The 20888-nt window shown below is 36.2% G+C and overlaps 1 protein-coding gene across 8 annotated transcripts in view; it reads left to right on the top strand.

Moving 5' to 3' along the window:
* LOC136836301 (E3 ubiquitin-protein ligase TRIM33-like) overlaps positions 1–20888 on the top strand; it is a 313581-nt gene that overhangs the window by 150117 nt on the left and 142576 nt on the right. For 4 of the 8 annotated variants that reach the window (XM_067100414.1, XM_067100413.1, XM_067100412.1 and 1 more), the window contains exon 9: positions 10279–10885. In XM_067100414.1, the coding sequence (XP_066956515.1) occupies positions 10279–10885 (607 nt within the window). Of the gene's footprint in view, positions 1–10278; positions 11051–20888 lie in introns of all 8 variants that reach the window. The other 4 variants (XM_067100411.1, XM_067100409.1, XM_067100408.1 and 1 more) reach the window with 1 other exon arrangement.

Below are 20888 nucleotides of genomic sequence, written 5' to 3'. Positions count from 1 at the left end.
GGAATGAGGGAGAGAGTCACACACTATATTCTTAAGTCAACCATTTATTTCTTTTTTTTTAAGAGTAATGTACTAAGCTAACTCTCTCTCTCTCTCTCTCTCTCTCTCTCTCTCTCTCTCTCTCTCTCTCTCTCTCTCTCTCTCTCTCTCGTAATAATTCATAAATAATATAATGAAATTTCAAGTAAGGACAATCTCTCTCTCTCTCTCTCTCTCTCTCTCTCTCTCAATGAAATATGAATTACTTTATCATAAAGTTTTATGTACAAAATTAAAAATAATTCCATTAATAAATTTGTTTCTTTTAGCAACTAGAAAATGATTTTCCTAATTATTTCAGTAGTAGTGAGCAGCTTCAGTCAGCTGATTCTCTGAACGTAAACTTTACAAATGTGGGACGATCGTTTTATTTTATGCATATTACAATGATAACAGATCAAAATAGTAAAACAGTATATTAAATGGATTCTATAAGTGAAATGAGATACAGTATTAATGTTTACATTAATATTAATATATGAAAATTAGTAAATCATTGTAGCTTGTACTACACTAACAGGGGAATTTTTACCACTGTTGATGCTCTGTTCCGTGAACTATTACATGGGTTCAAGAGTATAGAAAGCGTTTAGGTGCATAGGAAGTGTTTATAACATAACAGTGTGGGAAAGGTTTATAAGAGAGTGTGGGGAGGGTTTATAAAGCCTTAAAATATATACATATGGAGTAAATAATAAAATGAAAATAGGGTCGCTACTTATGATTTTTTGCCTATCACGGGTCGGCTCTAGAACCTAACCCTTTGAAGGATGCAATATATATATATATATATATATATATAAGGATGACTATATATATATATATATATATATATATATATATATATATATATATATATATATATATATATATATATATTAGGAACTCTGTTGTCCTGGTAAGGTAATTTTAATGATATTTCCAGGCACTTTCTGGACTTCAAAACAAAAAAAATTGTGTTTACTATGATAGCTGGTACGCTAAAGAGTAAGATTTACCAGTAATATAGACAGTAAAATACACTATTGAGGGGGTAATTGAAAATGCCTAGATTTGTTGCAATAAATTATTTCCACATATTCCAAAATTACTGGCTGAGGGCATAAACACATTCACCTACATCTCCCATTCAAGCTCACAGTTAACCTTCATGCAAATGATAGAGGGAAAGTGCGGAGGGGAAGAAAAAAAAAACTTCCGCACTAAGTCAGAAATAAGTGGGAGATGAAAGAAATGAAGAACCTTAACCTAACTCAACACAGTATTCACAGTAATATACCATTACATAGATACGTTCCCCACACCAGTCAAAAACAATGCAGTAATCTCCGCTCTGAAGCAGTTTATCAGACGAGTGATTGTTTCGTTGGCACTTCGATGTATTGGTTGTCCCAAGACAGTAATGCTCAACCATTAGGGAATGAGTCTATTTTTGGATTCGAAGAAGATCATGAGTCAGTGGCTGTTCACAGGAAGATTCTGGAGGCGTCACCATGACAATAGGCGAGAGCTCAGGATGTGGGTGACGACGATGGTCTCATTACACCTGAGAGAACAAGAGCACACCCATAAGCACAAAGGGGGTCAGGTGTGTGCATCCAGTGACAATGATGCATCAGCAGCAGACAAGCCCACTTGAAGCAAGAAGTCCATCCAAATATAGCAGAGCAATGGTGTAAGGTGGTGACCACCACACTGAAGAACAAGCCATGAATAAAGATGAGAACTTCTCTACAGGAGAGCTGAATGCAATCTCACGTCAGTCTAGATGAAAATATGTAAATTGCCTCTTAAACAGTCCGTGGCAGGAGGCAGAAGGCCAAACCAACAAAACACTCGTACATGAAAATTAAAAGAACTTTTCATGGGCGGAGTACCAATTACCAAATAACCTTCAGTGAGGGAAGCACAACAAAACAAAACTCTAACAAGAATTAGAGGCTCAGATGAACTAATGAAATATTGAACAGTAATTATTAATAAAAAAGTGTTTACATTAAAGGAGCCATGAGAAAAGAACTTGAGTAGCTGATATATATATATATATATATATATATATATATATATATATATATATATATATATATATATATATATATATATATATACATACATACATATATACACATATATATATGCATATATATACATATATACAGGCAGTCCCGGTTTACTGGCGGTTCCGACTTCTTAATTTCGTTCTGACGGCTTTTCAAATATTTCAAATATATTCATCAGAAATTATTTCCCGGCTTCGACGCATGTTCCGGGTTCGATCATGGCGTCGTCGCCGATCAACGGAAGAAATATGGCCCCAAAACGGCAGAATAATCATAATTTGAGGGGTTTTTAATGTAAAACTCAATAATAATGCAGTTTACATCGTTTTCAATGCACCCAGAGCATTAAAAGTAAGGTTTTCTTATGATTTTTGATGATTTTCGGCGATTTTCCGACTTACGGCGATTTTTGGGTTGACACAGCGCAAGAACGGAACCCGTCGTAAAACAGGGGTTCGCCTGTATATATATACATATATATATATATATATATATATATATATATATATATATATATATATATATATATATATATATATATATATATATATAGATAGATAGATAGATAGATAGATAGATAGATGGATACATACACACACACAGTGAAACCTTGGTTCACGAACTTAATCCGTTCCATGGTTCAGTTCACGAACCAAAATGTTGGCAAACTTTTAATGTTATTCCCATTGAAATTATTGTAAATACAATTGATCCATTCCAACCTCAGAAACATTGCATATTTTCAGTTTTTAACCCATTCCTGTCCAATTGACATCATATTACCCCCTTCTTTTTGACTGACATATATTTTACGTAAAATTTACCAACATTTTTAAACGTGTGTAGGGGTAGGGTATTTTTTTTATTTTCGGACAGTTGGTGGTTTCCATAGGCTAAAGCATACCTTGGAAATAACTCAGGCATCGATACGCCAGGCAATAGTCCCTATACTGGGCATGCATACGCAATTCCTGGCTTAGAATATTTCTCACAATGAAATCAGCTGATCCTACCACGTTTCTATATACCTTACATTTTTTTTTATAAAATGGATAGGATTACATTATTGGAAACACTCTGTTAACTTATCCTTTCCATGGTTTTCTATAAATTTTTAGTTCCTCTATTGAAATTATTGTAAATACAATTGATCCATTCCAACCTAGTAAAATTCTCACAATGACATCAGTTTTTAACCCATTCCTGTCCAATTGACATCATATTAAGGCCCCTTCTTTTCAGAGACCATGACATAATTTTGGGTAAAAACCGACATTTTTGTGGCTGTTTACATACAGCGGCGTCAATCGAGAACAGTTTCCAACAGTTGGTGGTTTCCATAGGCTAAAGCATACCTTGGAAATTCGTTATAACATCACATAAGAGACGTCAGGGCAAGCAGTCCCTGAATCTCATTTTCATTATCATATATAGATCGATATTTAGAGAATGAAATTGGCTTTCTCTAAAAATAACGTTTCTCTCTAACTGTTATACATTTTTTTATAAAATGTAGGATAATGTTGACAATGGTAACATTTTTTTGGTATCCTCTATTTTATAATAAATTTGAAGTTGTTCTACTGTTACCAAATCCATTTTTCTTGACTCTCACTTTATTCCTCAAGCTTTCCTCTACATTTTGTATATTTACAAAGTAATTTCTATGAAAAATCCGAGGTAGGGTTCTTAAAAAAAATGTCTGTTTGATAATTCAATCGAGAACAGTTTCCAACATGCGCGCTCTGTTTCTTACCCACTTTTCTATCAATTTTTCATCAACTGGACTTAAGAGACTTTTCATTGTTTTAGGCAGGGCTCTTTAGAGAATTTTTTCATTATCATATAAAAATCGATATTTAGAGAATTTTGTTGGCTTTCTCATAAAAAATAATTCATTCACCTAACTGTTATAGCTTTTGAGCTACGAACGATAATGTTGACAACGGTAACATTTTTTTTTCGTTTCGAACAGCTTATAACGTCAAAATGAAACTGTTGCTGTTACCAAAGCCATTTTTCTTGACTTTCCCTTTATTCTTCAACTTTTCCTCTCACTTTTTGTATATTTACAAAGTAATTTCTATGAAAAATAACCGAGATAGGGCTCTTCAAAAAAATTTTTTCTAGTGATAATTCTCACCATATGCCTGGCAGAGCGCTCTGTTTCTTACCCACTTTTCTATCAATTTTTCACCAACTGGACTTATTCGTTTTTCATTGTTTTATATGTCGATATTTAGAGAATTTTCTTGGCTTTCTCATAAAAAATAATTCATTCGCCTAACTGTTATTCTCATAAAAAATAATTCATTCGCCTAACTGTTATAGTTTTTGAGCTACGAACAATAATGTTGACAACGGTAACTTTTTTTTTCGTTTCGATCAATTTATAACGTCAAAATGAAACTGTTGCCGTTACCAAAGCCATTTCTCTTGACTTTCCCTTTATTCTTCAACTTTTCCTCTTACTTTTTCGTATATTTACAAAGTAATTTCTATGAAAAATAACCGAGATAGGGCTCTTCAAAAAATATTTTTTCTAGCGATAATTCTCACCATAGGCCGGGCAGAGCGCTCTGTTTCTCACCCTCTTTTCTATCAATTTTTTCACCAACTGGACTTATTCGTTTTCCATTGTTTTATATGTCAATATTTAGGGAATTTTATTGGCTTTCTCATAAAAAATAATTCATTCGCCTAACTGTTATAGTTTTTGAGCTGCGAACAATAATGTTGACAACGGTAACTTTTTTTTTCTTTTCGATCAATTTATAACGTCAAAATGAAACTGTTGCCGTTACCAAAGCCATTTTTCTTGACTTTCCCTTTATTCTTCAACTTTTCCTCTACTTTTTCGTATATTTACAAAGTAATTTCTATGAAAAATAACCGAGATAGGGCTATTCAAACAAAATATTTTTTAGCGATAATTCTCACCATAGGCCGGGCAGAGCGCTCTGTTTCTCACCATCTTTTCTATCAATTTTTTCACCAACTGGACTTATTCGTTTTCCATTGTTTTATATGTCAATATTTAGGGAATTTTATTGGCTTTCTCATAAAAAATAATTCATTGTCTGACTTTCATAGTTTTTGGGTTACTGAACGAAAATATAAAAATAAGTTACTTAATTTTATTTTTTTCGTTAAATAACTCACATTTTTTCGTATTTTTAGAGGGCTGGGACTCTTATTCTGACTATTCCACCATAAAATATAAACATTTAGAAAAAAGGACAGCAAAATGAACGTTGTTGGCATAAAATTTCTATTTTTGCTGAATTTTCGAAATAATTATTTTTTCACACTGTCGAGCGCTCCCAGACACATCGGCGCTCATGTACCCTCAGTGATGTGATAACTATATAGATATGAAAGGGTTAAATGTTTTTCTATAACAAAGAATATAGACTGAAATTAAAATAACCTTAATTTTAGACACAGAATACTAAATTATATTAAACAGTACATGTACACTATACTTTATCTTGGTTGTAGATATAGTTGCTGGCACAGGTGGATAGCAGAGAAGGAGAGGAGGAAGTTACTACTTTGAAGAGGAATCCCCTTCCATAAAAGCTCTGGCCAGCTGTTTCAGGTTTTTTTCTCTTTTTTGAACCTTTTTAGGTGGTTCCTTTTCTGATTTTTGTACAAGAAATTGATCTAAAGAAATTTGTCTTTTCCTGTGCTGCAGAATTTTCCTGAAGTGGGACATGGCATTGTCATTCAGAACGTTAATTTGTCAGGGTGGTGCTTTTCAATAAATTCTTGCGCCCCGCTCCACTTACTACAAATGATTTTTATCTGAGCATGAGTACTTTTCTCCCTAACACTATTGATTAGCAGGTCTCGTACAGGTTTCCCAACCCCATCCCCCCCTTCAGGTGGATGGAACTTTGCTGAATGAGTCTGAAGCTTTAACTGTTCTAGGTGTAACTTTTGACTCGCATCTGACTTTTGAGAAACATCTCATAAATTTTCAGCAAATGCCACACAAAAATTTGGTATTGTTTGTGAGGCCTCATATATTTATAACAGTGATCAAGTCGGTGCAACCTGTTATAGGTCATTTGTTCTTCCTTTACTGGATACTGTTCTCCAGTGTAGATGTCTACCTCTGCCAGAGATTTATCTCTTTTAGATAGAGTGGTTCATGGTGGTAGGTTTCTGTTTCCTAGTAGTAGCAGTTATGACTTGGACCATTGACAGATGGTCTCTTGGTCACTTTTTCATAAGTTGTATTTCAGCAGCGATCTTTCGCATTCACAATTGATCCCTGAACCCCATTATTTGCTGAGAGCAATGAGATTCACTGGACAGCAGCACTAATATGCAGTAAATATGCCTCGCTGTCGAACTTCTCGGTTCCAGAGGTCCTTTATTCCTCACACTGTTCGACTGTGGAACAGCCTCCCAGAGGATGTCGTGCAATTGGGACTTTAGAAGTTCAAGCGAAAATGTAATGCATTACTACACTAATACTATTCTTCTTGTATTTTAATACATTTTTATCTATTTATTAATTTATTTTTTTTAATAAGTGGGATCTCTAGTTTCTGTATTTCCCTTTACTTCCTCTTACTTCATAATGAATGCCATATTCTTTGGAAGCTTGAATTTCAGGTCAATGGCTCCTGTGTTCTTGTTCCTTATGAATAGGTTTCATCTGCGGAATAATATAATAATAATAATAACCTCCTCTTCCTCCTGTATGCCTTCATCTGCTCACTCTTCAACCTTACACGCTCCTCTGTGGCGAGTTCTTCTTGATGGTCCTCTACCAGCTCCATGTCAGCATTGTTGGCCTCTTAGCCCATACTCTTGCCTGTGGACACGATCTCTTCAATGACTTGTACCTCTGTCTCTGCCTCAAAGTCTCTCTCTGCCACACAACTTGGCCAAAGTTTTTTCTAGGCTGACTGCACAGTGCAGTAAGCGACCTCATTCCAGGCTTTGCCAAAAATCTTGAAGGGTTAAATCGGTGTCTCATTAGTGACCTGGTAAAACCTAGAAAATAGCAAGATAATTTCTTGACAGTTAGGGCAACCCATTCCATCAGCCACTCCAAAAATAAAATCTGCATTACCCACGCTTTGCTATTCTCCCTACACATTACAGGCAGTTTAGCCTTCAACACATTATTGTGCCTAAAGACATGCAGAGTTTTGGAGTGGTAAACAAGAAGTGGCTTAATCTTACAGTCACCACTAGCGTTGCCGCACAATAAAAGTGTAATGCTGTCCTTCATTGGCTAGTATCCAGGCAGTGCCTCCTTCCTCCTGGTGATGTAAGTCATTTGACAGACTTCGCTAATTTGTCCTCAAATGCGTCCACAACTTATTTGTTTGGACTAGAAGCCTCCCCATGGTATACAACACTATGAAATCCACTTTGTTGGTGAAATTTTTCGAACCATCCTCCACTTGCTGTAAAGTCTTTGCCGTCTGCACTTGGTGTTTTGCCAACAAGTCACTGTGCAACTGTCTAGTCTTTTCACAAGTTAATACCTCGCTGACACTACCTCCAGCCAGCTGCTAATCATTTATCCACACTACAACAGTTTTTCCACTTACCTCTATCACATTAAGCCTTTATTTCATTATGAGAGTCACTCTTTTAGCCACATCAGCCAACTTTATTGCCTCTTTTTTCTTCAAGATCATACACATAGTTGATTTCACCATGTACTACCTGGCAATGTCAGAAACACAAATGCCGTTCTTATATTTTTCTATTATTTCCTTGAATTCTACAACAATATGCTTAGGCTTCCTATTACCACCATCACTTTTTACAATTTAGGAGCCATAATTGTACTAGAATAACTCCTTAAGACTAAAAAAGACCCAAAAAGTAATGTGCACGAACACAGCACTCGGAAGAACACTGTTCACAGTAGGCATGCCAAAACACAACTGGGCATGTGCTTGCCAGCTAAGGGGGTTTGTAGGGTGTTTGTGTCTTTGTTTTTGCACACCGAAACACTGTTCGTGAACTGATGCAAAAATTGCTAAAATAATCTGTAACATATATATATATATATATATATATATATATTATATATATATATATATATATATATATATACCATCAAAAAGTTCCAGGAAAAATTCAATATACTCTTCTATTTAAGGAAATTCAAACATCATTTTTCTACATATCTACCATCTAACTCTACCTCTGCAACCCTTCTTTGAAGAAATTTGGGGCCTTTCTATTAAACCATGTTGAAACTGTATGTTTAGCAGCATCCAAAGATTCAAACCGGACTCCTCTTAAGTGTTCCTTGAGTTTTGGGAACAAAAAAATCTGAAGGAGCAAGATCAGGACTATAAGGAGGATGTGGAAGAGTTTCCCACCTTTTCGGAGGACTTCTCTTGCAACCCTTGATGAATGTGCTGGAGCGTTATGTGATCACGTTTTTAGCCAATGCAGTCTTCAGTTTTTGCAAAACACCTTTGTGCGGTGATTGTTTTTGTCCTTCAAGGAAATCAATCAAAATCACTCCTTTGGAGTCCCAAAACACTGTTGCCATAACCTTCTGGGCAGATCTCGCCACTTTGAACTTCACTGGTGCAGCTGAACCTCTTGGTAACCATTGCTTTGATTGAATTTTACTTTCTGGGTCATATTGATGGATCCAAGTTTCATCTCCAGTAACAATCCGGTCAAAAACTCCGATTCATTTGATTCAATCTTCGTTAAAACTGCAAGAGAAAGTTCAGCTCTTTGATGCAGTTAATTCAACGCTTTTGGGACCCAACGTGCTGAAAGTTTACTCAAACCAAGATTTTCATTTAAAATTGAAAATGCGGAACCATGGGAGATCCCAGTTTCATTAGCTATCATATATAGTAATCCGACGATCTTCATCCACTAGATTCTGCACCAAAGCCACAATTCTTTCATTTTTGCAGTCGATGGTCTTCCCTCTCTTGGGTTGTCTTTGAGGTCCTCCCAACCATCCTTAAATCGCTTTATCCAATCATAAACAACTGATTTAGATGGAGAAGAATCTCCATAAACTTGTTGCAAAGCTTCAATAATTTTTTCCTGGTTTCCAATATGGTCAGGAACTTGATGTTAGCTCTCATCTCAAAATTTTTATTTTCCATGGGTTCAAGAAGTTACTTTTCTGAAGCAGATGTTAACACCACGGTAGCAAGAGGATGACTGAGGTAACAAGTCTATATGATCACTACATCACAGATAATTGTTTATATATTTGGGTTGTTTCATTCTATATAAATACATCATTCAACAATTTTTCCTGGAACTTTTTGACTTACCCTCGTATGTGTATATGTATATGTATATATATATATATATATATATATATATATATATATATATATATATATATATATATATATTTGTATATAAAAGATATATATTCTATCTATGCTAAAAAAATTACAATTTGCTTGTGAATGTTGCACGATCAAATGATAAAAGCAAATACCACAGACAAATGACAGGCAGAAGTTCAGTACAAAGCAGTAAGTGCTCTCACATTTACTCATGTATCATTGTGAATAAATATGAAAGTACTAGGTACTGAACTTTTGCATTGTAAGTTTCAGGTATTCACTTATGCAGTATCTGGATCATATAAGAATATTGCATAGCACAGTGAAATTCTAGTATAAAGGTAATGCATTAGAGCCAAGGGAAGTCTGTGTATGAGCATTAAAGACTTTGAAGAGTTTGTATCACATTTATGCTCTTAACACTAGTTGGACAGTCCAGTTTTGAAGTGGTTGAATACAGAAGGTATCACATATACAAACAGGAAGTATTGTTTTTTAACTGTGGTTTGAGTGTGGCATAGTGAAAATGTTTTATGATTGAAATTTTGTGGCAGAATGGAAATTTAGTTTTATGCATAAAATGTTGTAGACAGTGTTATGAAAATTTTTATTTTCCCTGCTTGCATTGCTGAGATGGTTGTCTTGATAGAATTTACTGTCTTTTAGAAGAGATTTAAGAAAACTAAGTGGAGGTAAAAATTTTCTGTCCTTTTTAAACATTCAAGTTTGTGATGCAGTTTATTGAAGTAATGAAAATTCTTAACGTATTACATCTGTCGTTAACTCTGAGTAATGATGGTTTAGTTTATCCAGTGTTGTATCCTGACATGGTTTGAATACTTAGAAAATTTGTTTTCTCATTTCAGCCATTTGAGAGGTCTTTTGGGTTCAGGTGGAACATATAAGTTGAATTCATTCAACCCTCATCTAGCTCGTCTTCAACAACAGCAGCAGCAGCAGCAGCATCAAGTTAGTTCACGCCATGACCAGTCCAGTAGAAACATGGCTTACCGACAAAACCTAAATCCAGCCACAGCTGCAGTTATGGCAAATTTTTCTCAAATGGCTGGGGCTAACAGTAATCCATTGGGAATGGTTAACCTTACTGGAACACAGTTAACTGCACCCACAGGAATCAGCATTACACCTGTTCCCCAGCAGAAAACCTCTCACCAGACTCAGTTGCATGGCCATAATCAGCAGAAGCAGCATTTGAGTTTACAAGGAAATTTACGCAGCATATTATCGCAAAGTGGGGTGGGACAAAAAAATGATTCACGGCAGCCATCACCACACAGCACACAACCTCAGATCAAGAATGACAGTGGGAGCCCAACACCGTCATGGCATATTCCTCAGACAGCTGAATCTTCTAAAAGCATCACTCCTCTTGTTTCAATACCTGCAGAGAACGTAGACAACTCCTTCAAGATAGTTTTGGGTGCCAGTAGTGCCAGTAAAGTCAGCAGTGGGGTGAGTTCAACCACGACTACCCCAAATACCTCCACCTCCAACAGTATACCCACAAACATACCCTCCCTCTCCAGGATTCCAGGATACAGGTCTATCCTTCCCAAGCCCTCAGAAAACCTAGACCAAGGGAAGGAAGGACAATTCCCAAGCGAGAACTTGGGTCAGGTAAGTGCCTAAAGGAAATCTGAGGTTGCTGCATATAGAATATTTCATCCAGCATAAGTGTATCTTTTTGTGTGAAGTTCACTTGAGAAAAATCATGTTGCCTCTGGTTTGGGGATGGACAAAACGGACACATTTTGTTGTTACTGCATCTTAGCACAGTATTACCTTCTATTTCCTTTGGTTTTTTATGAAGCATAGTACAGACCTTTAAAAAAGTACCGAAATTCTTGAATGTCTCAAGATGTCAGAGATAAGTTTCAGGCAACACATATATAAAGTAGATATTTGTAAGTTCTGTGTTTTTATGTGTACAGTGTAGTTCATTGCATATAGCTTGGCTGGTAGTATTGTTACTGTAATGCAGTTTGAATCAGAGAGGGGATATTGAAAGAAGTTGAATGTGTATACATTTGATAAGATTACCTAATATATTAAAGGTTGTACTGAAGGGGCCAGAAAATGGTGAAAATTTATTAGAGCATTGATTTTAAGTAGCCATGTGAAAGTTTGGAGAGATTTAGGGAGATGAAAGCTCTTGTAATAAGTGATCTGTAGGATTACTCTCCCGAGTGTTTTTTAAGGGCTAATGGAAGTCCTGAAGATTCATCAAAAAAAATCTTTAGGAATCACATTATTAAGCACTTCACCCTTTTCTACTGCCCTTAATTTTTATCCTCAACAGCATTGTTCTATCATTTTTTTTTTCACCAAAGCATAGCTGTACTTTTGAAACCATTCACTAACAACTCTCAGAATTTCCGCCTTAACATTAATATGCTTAGTGTTGCAGGTCTTTAGCTAGACTCATGATAAATATTCTTGTGTAGCAGTGATTTAAACACACACACGACTTTTTTTTCTTTATTTTTTGATATTTGTGTTTTATTCATAATTTTACAAAAGCTTATTAACCCTTAAACGCCAACTGGACGTATTGTAAGTCGACTAAAATTGTCTATCGGGTGACGAGTGGACGTACCGTATGTCGACTACAAAAAATTTCAACCTTCGGTCAACTTTGACTCGAACGAAATGGTCGAAAAAGGCAATTTTAAGCTAAATCTCTTACATTCTAGTAATATTCAATCATTTACCTTCATTTTGCAACAAATTGGAAGTCTGTAGCACAATATTTCGATTTATGGTGAATTTTTGAAAAAAATGTTTTCCTTACATCCGCGCGGTAACTCGACCGAAAATTTCAGAAATTTTTTTGTCATTTTGTCGTAATTTTTGCACCGTTTTATATTAGCCGTTACATAAAGTTTTATATATGAAAATGTGCGTAATTTCATGTAAAATACAACAAAAAACAACCCATGGTTGTAGCTTTTATCAGTTTGGAAATATTTTCATATAAATCACGATAAGTGCCAAAATTTCAACCTTTGGTCAACTTTGACTCAACCGAAATGGTCGAGAAACGCAATTGTAAGCTAAAACTCTTACATTCTAGTAATATTCAATCATTTACCTTCATTTTGCAACAAAAGGGAAGTCTCTAGCACAATATTTCAATTTATGGTGAATTTTTGAAAAAACTTTTCCCTTACGTCCGCGCGCGGTAACTCTGCCGAACATCTCAGAAATTATTTCTTCACTTTGTCGTAATGCTTGCACCATTTTATATTAGTCGTTACATAAAGTTTTATATATGAAAATGTGCGAAATTTCATGTAGAATACAACAAAAAATAACTCATGGTTGTAGCTTTTATCAGTTTTGAAATATTTTCATATAAATCACGATAAGTGTCAAAATTTCAACCCTCAGTCAACTTTAATTCAACTGAAATGGTCGAAAAACGCAATTGTAAGCTAAAACTCTGACATTCTAGTAATATTCATCATTTACCTTCATTTTGCAACAAATTGGAAGTCTCTAGCACAATATTTCGATTTATGGTGAATTTTTGAAAAACTTTTTTCCTTACGTCCGCATGCGGTAACTCGCCGAACATCTCAGAAATTCTTTCGTCACTTTGTCGTAATGTTTGCACCGTTTTATATTAGTCGTTACATAAAGTTTTATGTATGCAAATGTGTGCAATTTCATGTAGAATACAACAAAAAATAACTCATGGTTGTAGCTTTTAGTTTTCACAATAAATAGAAAAAATTCTACCTTCGGTCAACTTTAACTCGACCGAAATGGTCGAAAAACTGCAATTGTAAGCTAAAACACTTACAGTCTAGTGATATTCAATCAGTTACCTTCATTTTGCAACAAACGAGAAGTCTCTAGCACAATATTTCGATTTATGGTGAATTTTTGAAAAATACTTTTTTTTTTATGTCCGCGCATTACGAATTCATGCATCATTTTGTGATAATATTTTCTCAGTGTTGCTTTGATGGTTTTACAATTTGTTATATACCAAAATCATCGCAATTTAGTGTACAATACAAAGAAAAAAAATAACTCGTTAGCTTTAACCGTTTTGCTCACAGCGCGATTTGTATACAATTATATATGAATTTTTTTTTTTCCGCTGTCATATATTTCAATATTTATATATGATAATGATATTTTTTTCATTTCTGATGGTTGCATACTAAACTTCTGGCAATGACAAAAAAAGGAGCTAAAAATGAACTCTTAATCTTAAAAACTAAGCGTGCAGTGATTTTTTGAAAAAAACTTTTTTTCTGCTTCGGCGCTAACTCCCGAACGCCACCAGCATACGACAGACACTTTTGTAAATACTATAGAGGCTTGGCGTTTAAGGGTTAAAGGCTTTATTTGGTTGATATCTCAATCCATTTCATATATTGATGAATAACAAGTTACTGTTGAATTGTTTGGAGTTTGCTATCCAAACCTTGCAGTTTTCTTAATTGATATCCAAAGCATTGAATAACCTAATTCAGGGAGAGGGGAGGAAGGTGGGCTTCCTTGCAAATAGGATTTACAAGAACACAAGATGCATATTTGTGTACACATTCAAAACATTCAAGGTAATCCTTTTTGTGTCCTTTTCATTAGAGCCATTTGGATGATTCACAAGCCATAAAAGTAGCATTATTTGGTAACTTGATGAAGTGAACAAAGTACTTTGCTGAACTTTCTTTTTACATTGGCCAAAGATGTATAATAAAGCTGATCCATTACTTAAACTTCTGTTTTGATTGCGTGTTAAATTTGGGCAAAAAGTATCAAAGATCCAGTGCTTTTCATCTGAGGAGTATGTCCAACACTAATACTGTGTTGTAAAAGTTACCAAGCTACATTTTCAGCTATTAATAAGTTATTTGGTCAAATTCAAGGCCATATAGATGCTTTTTTCCTGTAACTTTGCTAGCATTCATAGTATGGCTTTTAAATTACATGTTATTTCAGTATCAAGTTAAAAAAAATATTCAGTTTGACCGAGGGTTGTTTGGTAAAATTTTAAGGTAATGTAGATTTCTGTATTGTTGAAAATTTTGATTACTTCTATAGTATTATATTAATTTTGATATGTTTTATCATCGAGATGGACACATTTGGACCTTGTGGATTTATGTTAAATATGGAAAATACTCTTTCAATATAAGTATGCTGTGGTGAAGTTAACAATGGAAGTTTCTCTAGATATATTTAATTATGCATTGAAGCTTCAAGGTTGTACATATTACAGTTGTTTGTTTGGTTTTTATGTTTTTAGAATTCATCATAAAGAACACATTAACAATCACATGGAGGGATTTTACTTCAGAAGTGAATACAGGATGGTTAATTGTGATAGACACTCCTCGCTAATGACTATGGAACCCCCTTCCCTCCTCCACTCCCTCCATCCCCTCTGATGGATAACTAGACAGCAATAATGAATCTATGCACTTAATTTTGCAAACAAAATGAAAACAGTAACAAAATGGTAGGTTAAATGTAATAAATTACTTAAAAATTAAAGTAAGATTTTTGGTAAGTTTGATTAAATACTACTGTAGTTACATAAATTATTGCATTTTGTTATGTAAAGTTGAGGCATAAGCCTAATCTATTGGCTAGCCTGTGTGTATATACATGCATGTGTGAAATGCTGGTGCAGTATTTTTATTGACATTTATTTAATGCAGTATAGCACAGAATTGTGTTTACTGTGGCCTTTGCTCTCTCTCTCTCTCTCTCTCTCTCTCTCTCTTCTCTCTCTCTCTCTCTCTCTCTCTCTCTCTCTCTCTCTCTCTCTCTCTATAGCACAGAATTATGTTTAATACAGTTACGTAATAATGTAACATACATATATTTTTGTCTTTGTGTTTGCGTGTATGCATGTATGTATGCATCACATTAAGGAAAGAGTGCACTTACTGTGTTTGCTCGTGCCTCTCTCTCTCTCTCTCTCTCTCTCTCTCTCTCTCTCTCTCTCTCTCTCTCTCTCTCTCTCTCTCTCCACTAGACTCAACAGTGGTCAGTTGTGTATTTCCGGATGAGGTGTTTTTCTTAAGGTGGATCACTTATCACAGTAACACATCATTCCGGATGCGAGAATGTATAAAGGAGGCTCTTTCCAATTCTTTAAATGAATGTGATGTGCCTTTTGAATTGCACCAGTTACTGGGTCTAATAGGTTACATTATTCTCATTAATCTTGATAACTGTAAATGGCTCATCAGATATTAGTATCATTTTTTTTAGGACTTTCTGGCCAACTCTAATTAGTTATAAATGATTTGTTTAACCAGACCTCAAGGGTTCTTCTCGGGCTGGGATGGCCAACTCTAAAATGCTCATACTAGGATGTCGCTGAGACCACCCTAGCCTTTGGAGTGACTAGTGGAACATCATTCAGAGGATGTTCTCTGGCCAGTAAAATTCTGGCAGGTGACATGCTAGTCTTACAGGGATTGTATCATTATATATTTTGATGGCTGTAGGTAACTGTCTCTGCCAATCTGTTGAGTGTTGTGCCAAATTCATTGAAAATCCAAGTACAGTTATACTTTCTCTACAGCTCCATTACTTGAAGGATTGTAAGCTGTCATTCTGGTGTGATGAATGTTCATCTGGTCCATTAAATCTGAAAATTCTAAACTATTGAATTCAGGACCATTGTCAGACCAAGCCGTATAGGAAGTCCTTGGAAGTATCTCTTAATGTATTTACAATTGTCCTTTACCTTTTATTCTCGAGAGGTGCTACAGCTAACCATTTTTAGTTGTGATCTACTAACACTAATAATAACCCAAGATAAGCTTCAAAAGTTACTGGTATATGCTCATCTTGCCATTAAATCAAAAGGAGAGGATTAGTGTTTATTTTTTGAAGGTGGTGGTAACACTAACATAGCTGTTGATTTGATCTTTTGGCATACTGTTCTGAACAAGTTGCAAATAAATCCGATAACTTTCCTGAGTGATGGATTCCAAATATGTTATATTATATAAGATAATTTTAAAGAACCAGTATGAGCCATATTCAAAACCATACTAAGACTGGTTATTCCTGAGCATCCCACTCCTTGAAAAAACTGTTCATAAGTAATATCTGAAAAAGTTCAGGCTGTTGTTTTACAACCAATTCAGCAACTAATTGACCTGTGCTCCTGAATCAAGTATAACACAATAATATTGTATATTAATCTTAACATGTATCACCCTGAAACTGTAACATGAATTTTTATGTAAGTAACTTACCAAGTAATTACGTAGCTATAGTTTCCTCCTGCACAGCAGCTTAAAATTAAAAAATTCGCGGGTAATGCTTCAAAGTTTAGTGCAGGTGACTGGTCCCTCCCACTAGCAGGAATACCAGGAACGACTTAGCAGATAACCACATTCTGTTTTGCAGGTGCTTGAGTAAACACTGAGTGTCGATGCAGCTTTGTTCTTAAATTTGCTGGTTGGAAACCAGATTTTGGTGAAGGATTATCGCTGATTTTGGGTAGCCTTCAGGCCTACAGCTTTCAGGATCAGTATTTTCTTGTTTTGTTTTTAAGATTTCAAATATATCATATTTTGCTACAGTAGTGAATTCGCAATCTAATTGTTTAACTACTGGTAGCATAGTTTAACGTGCTACCACCTTTACTGGTTAACATGATAAAATGTAAGCATTGCGTTCGTTGCCGAACCAATATTTACAGTAATGAATTACTTATCACCAGGTCTCGATTAATGTTTGTTAGGATTTGAGACATGTCTGTATTATGATACTCTGTGTACTTCAACTATTGTCGGTAAACGTTAACTTTCCTTTTCCGAACAGCTTAATAACATAAATATTGTATTCGCTACTGGGCCAACATTTTTGGTAGTGAATACATACCTGAAAGTCTCAGTGTTTGATAGGATTTGAGATATTTCTGTATGATGGTACTCAGTGCACTTCAAACTATGTTGGTAAAGGTTAACTTTTCTTTTTCCGAGTAGCTACCTCGTTCACCGATTACCGTAATATAACATAAATATTGCGTTCTCTACCAAACCAGTATTTTTGGTAATGAATACATATCTGCAATCTTGAATTATGTTGGTTAGGGTTTTAGATATGATGGTACTCTGTGTACTTCATGACATTTGTTCATAAAGAATTAATTGAACATCTTATTACAGTAATACCTCGAACTTGTGCGATTCGAGTTGCATGAATTCACAGACTCATGAATTTTTCATTGGAACCTAACTAATGGTCATACACGAGTTTTTCACAGACACGCGAACACTGAGAAACCCAGCAAAAGTGTTTGTTTAATTTTTTATGTAAAATAAGTTTTCAAGCTTTTATGTGTAAATTAAATAACATTAAATATTATTAAAAGTAATAATTTCTCTCTCTCTCTCTCTCTCTCTCTCTCTCTCTCTCTCTCTCTCTCTCTCTCTCTCTCTAATTTCTCTCTCTCTCTTTTAGTGAGATGAATTTTTATGGTACATGTATACAGGTATGTTTATTTGTATGATAAATAAACTTTTTACCTAATAATAAGTACTAATTTTCAAATAATAAGATTAATAAAATTAAATAATAATAATAATAATAAAACTGTAATTACAAAATTCGTATTATTTTGAACAAACAAATTCTTCCCTCGTCTTTTGTAAGCAAGAGGTCGAAGGCAAAAGCTGTCAGGCATGTCATTTAACATGACAAGAAGGGGAGTGTTGCTAATCTGTTGTCAAATATCTCTCTCTCTCTCTCTCTCTCTCTCTCTCTCTCTCTCTCTCTCTCTCTCTCTCTCTCTCTCTGTAATAATTGATGATAATTTCACTCTCTTAAATAAGGACACTCTCTCTCTCTCTCTCTCTCTCTCTCTCTCTCATCTCTCTCTCTCTCTCTCTCTCTCTCTCTCTCTCTCTCTCTCTCTCTCTCTCTCTCTCTCTCTCTCTCTCTCTGTTAGCTCACACATTTTTACAACTTATTAATTCTCTGTACGTTTTTACCTGTACAGTAGATAGTTTAAATTGATCTAATTTGACCTGTATCATCTACGAAGTGTAAATGCGCTAGTGTTGCAAATACGTTCTAAAGTATAGAGACATAATAACTATGAGTTGTATTAGTCAAAATATAAAACACTGTTTGTTCATGAAAAAGCATTTCAGAACAGAGAAAGAGACGCAGAATAAAGTTGTTAAAAAGAGGTTGAGACGATTCTAAAAGTAGATTGGTTGGAAGGGGAGAGAGAGAGAAATTCTCTTCCAAATCTCAGTTTTTATGTCAACCATTTATTTCTCTTTTTTAAGGGTAATGTATTAAGCTAACTTTTAAATGAAATTACAGTAACTTTAATTTCATTTAAAAGTTAACTTAATAATTTGGGAGCATGATTAGGGTCATATTTAGTATTTAAACTTTAGAAATAAGCATTTATTAGCATTTTTAGAGACCATGCCAAACTTCTGCGAAAATTCACCCTGCGCGAGGGGTTCTGGAACCTAACCTCGCGTAAGTTCGGAGTATGACTGTATTACACTTTCCTTTGCAGAGAACTGAAAAGTGTAAGGAGGAATGCAGGAGATAATTGTGCTTAATGTTTTGGTTACGATGCGCTTGAATAGAAGATGTTCACGACAGCCGAGAACTGTGCTGTGGTATTTCTTCAGCAGTACTTATATTACACAAGGGTGACATGAATCATGAAGAGTTCCACATTTTTTAGCTCATACTACGAGCCCCCAGTAGCGCTTGCCAGCCCAAGCTACTAGGTCGATTGGCGCCAACTGCAGTGCTCAGCACCAGTTACTGAGATCCTGGCGCCAACTCTCTCCTACTGCTAACCCTCCTGCATGCCCCCCCCTTTTTTTTATATCCACTTGCTCCCGCGCCTGTCTCTCTCGCTTCCTTCCTGCGCCATTGCCAGTCTTGTGTCTGGGTTAACAGAAGTTAACCTTATAATAGTGAAGTATTGTGCAGTGGAGGAGGTGGCTACTCGTCCCCTGATTCTCCTAGACGAAGGTCCCTGTCAGACTCCCCAGCACCAGGGAGGAGGCATACTGGAAGTCCAAGGGAGATCGGGGGTTTACACATGGGTAGTCACCCACTCAGTCGAGCCTGTTGTCTGGTCCCAGACAGCCACTGGTAAGGCATCTTGATGGATGTGTAGTGGAGGAGGGGGCTGCTTGTCCCGCTGACTCTACTCGACAAAGGTCTTTGTCAGACCCCTAAACCTGGGAGGAGGCAAACCAGAGGTCCAAGGGAGGTCGGTGGGGTTTGCCCATGGGTAGTTGCCCCCTCAACCGAGCCTGTTGTTCATAAATCCCAGGACTTGGTCCCAACAGACAGCCACTGGAAAGGCAACTCACTTGATGTGTAGTGGAGGTGGCTCTCCGGCCCTATCGGTTCTCTAAACCCACTCCCTGTCAGACTCCCGTAAACCTGGGAGAAGGCATACTGTCAGTCCATGGGAGTCGGAAGGGGTTTTGCCCCCGGGTGTTGCCTCTCAGTCGAGCCTGCTGTCTGCAGGTGTCGACAGACAGCCATTGGAAAGGAATCCATAGAGATGTGCTTTTATTCTAGTGATACTCCAGTGTAGACGAAAGCGCCGATTGTGTTTTTTCTAGTGAATATCGGCCATTGAAGAGGCGCTTTTCTGATGGTAGTCGCTTCCCTCTGCTCTCCTGTAACATCTCTGGGAACAGGAGTATAGTCCACACCCTTTTTTTTTTCATTTATACTTCTGGAACAGTCTTGAACTTTTGTCTCCTGAACTTCTGGTTGCGGAACACCAGTATTGGCGCCAAGCGGAACATAAGCACCCGATAGCGCTGGAGAGCCTTTTAGCACCAGAGCTTGTCTTTATATAGAGCTCCCAGCACCAAGTCTCATGTGTCTCGCACCAGCCTACCAGTGGCTGATGCCAGTCTCTCTTTAGCTGGCGCCTGTCTCTTCTAATAGCTCCAGTCTTCAAGTGGCCGACGCTAGTCTCTGATCATCGGGTGTCCTTCTTCAGTATCGGACTCCCTCCTTTGAGTACCTTACAACCACTCTCAGGTGGTTTTGTCTCTCTTCAACCTGTTCCACCTTTGCCCTTGCGATGTGGGACCACCTTGACGTGGTGAGGGGGGCTCATAAACCCCAGGAATTTGTTCCCGGGTTTGAGTCCAAGAGTCTCATGTACTGTATTGTTGTATATTTCTTTGGATTAATTTTGTGGAATTTTCCACTTTTTTGTAAAATTTATAGGACCTGATAAATAGGAAAAGATATTGTAGCTGGGATTGGGTTTATATCTAAAGATAATTAGTGGGAACTGTGGTAGGACCATCAACTGCCCGATAATGTTCGGACCTGAGTGATATCAAATTGATAGCTCAAGGGTGGAACTATTCTTTAGGGCTGGACCATGGATTCCAGGGGTTTCTGGTTCTGGGAATAGGACTCTGAGCAATCTATCCAGTTTGCCCATAACATGATTAGG

Source organism: Macrobrachium rosenbergii, chromosome 56, assembly GCF_040412425.1.
Source record: "Macrobrachium rosenbergii isolate ZJJX-2024 chromosome 56, ASM4041242v1, whole genome shotgun sequence".
Classification (NCBI taxonomy): Eukaryota; Metazoa; Arthropoda; class Malacostraca; order Decapoda; family Palaemonidae; genus Macrobrachium; species Macrobrachium rosenbergii.
The sequence above is the reverse complement of the archived record's forward strand: the minus strand, read 5'-3'. Positions and strand labels throughout refer to the sequence as shown.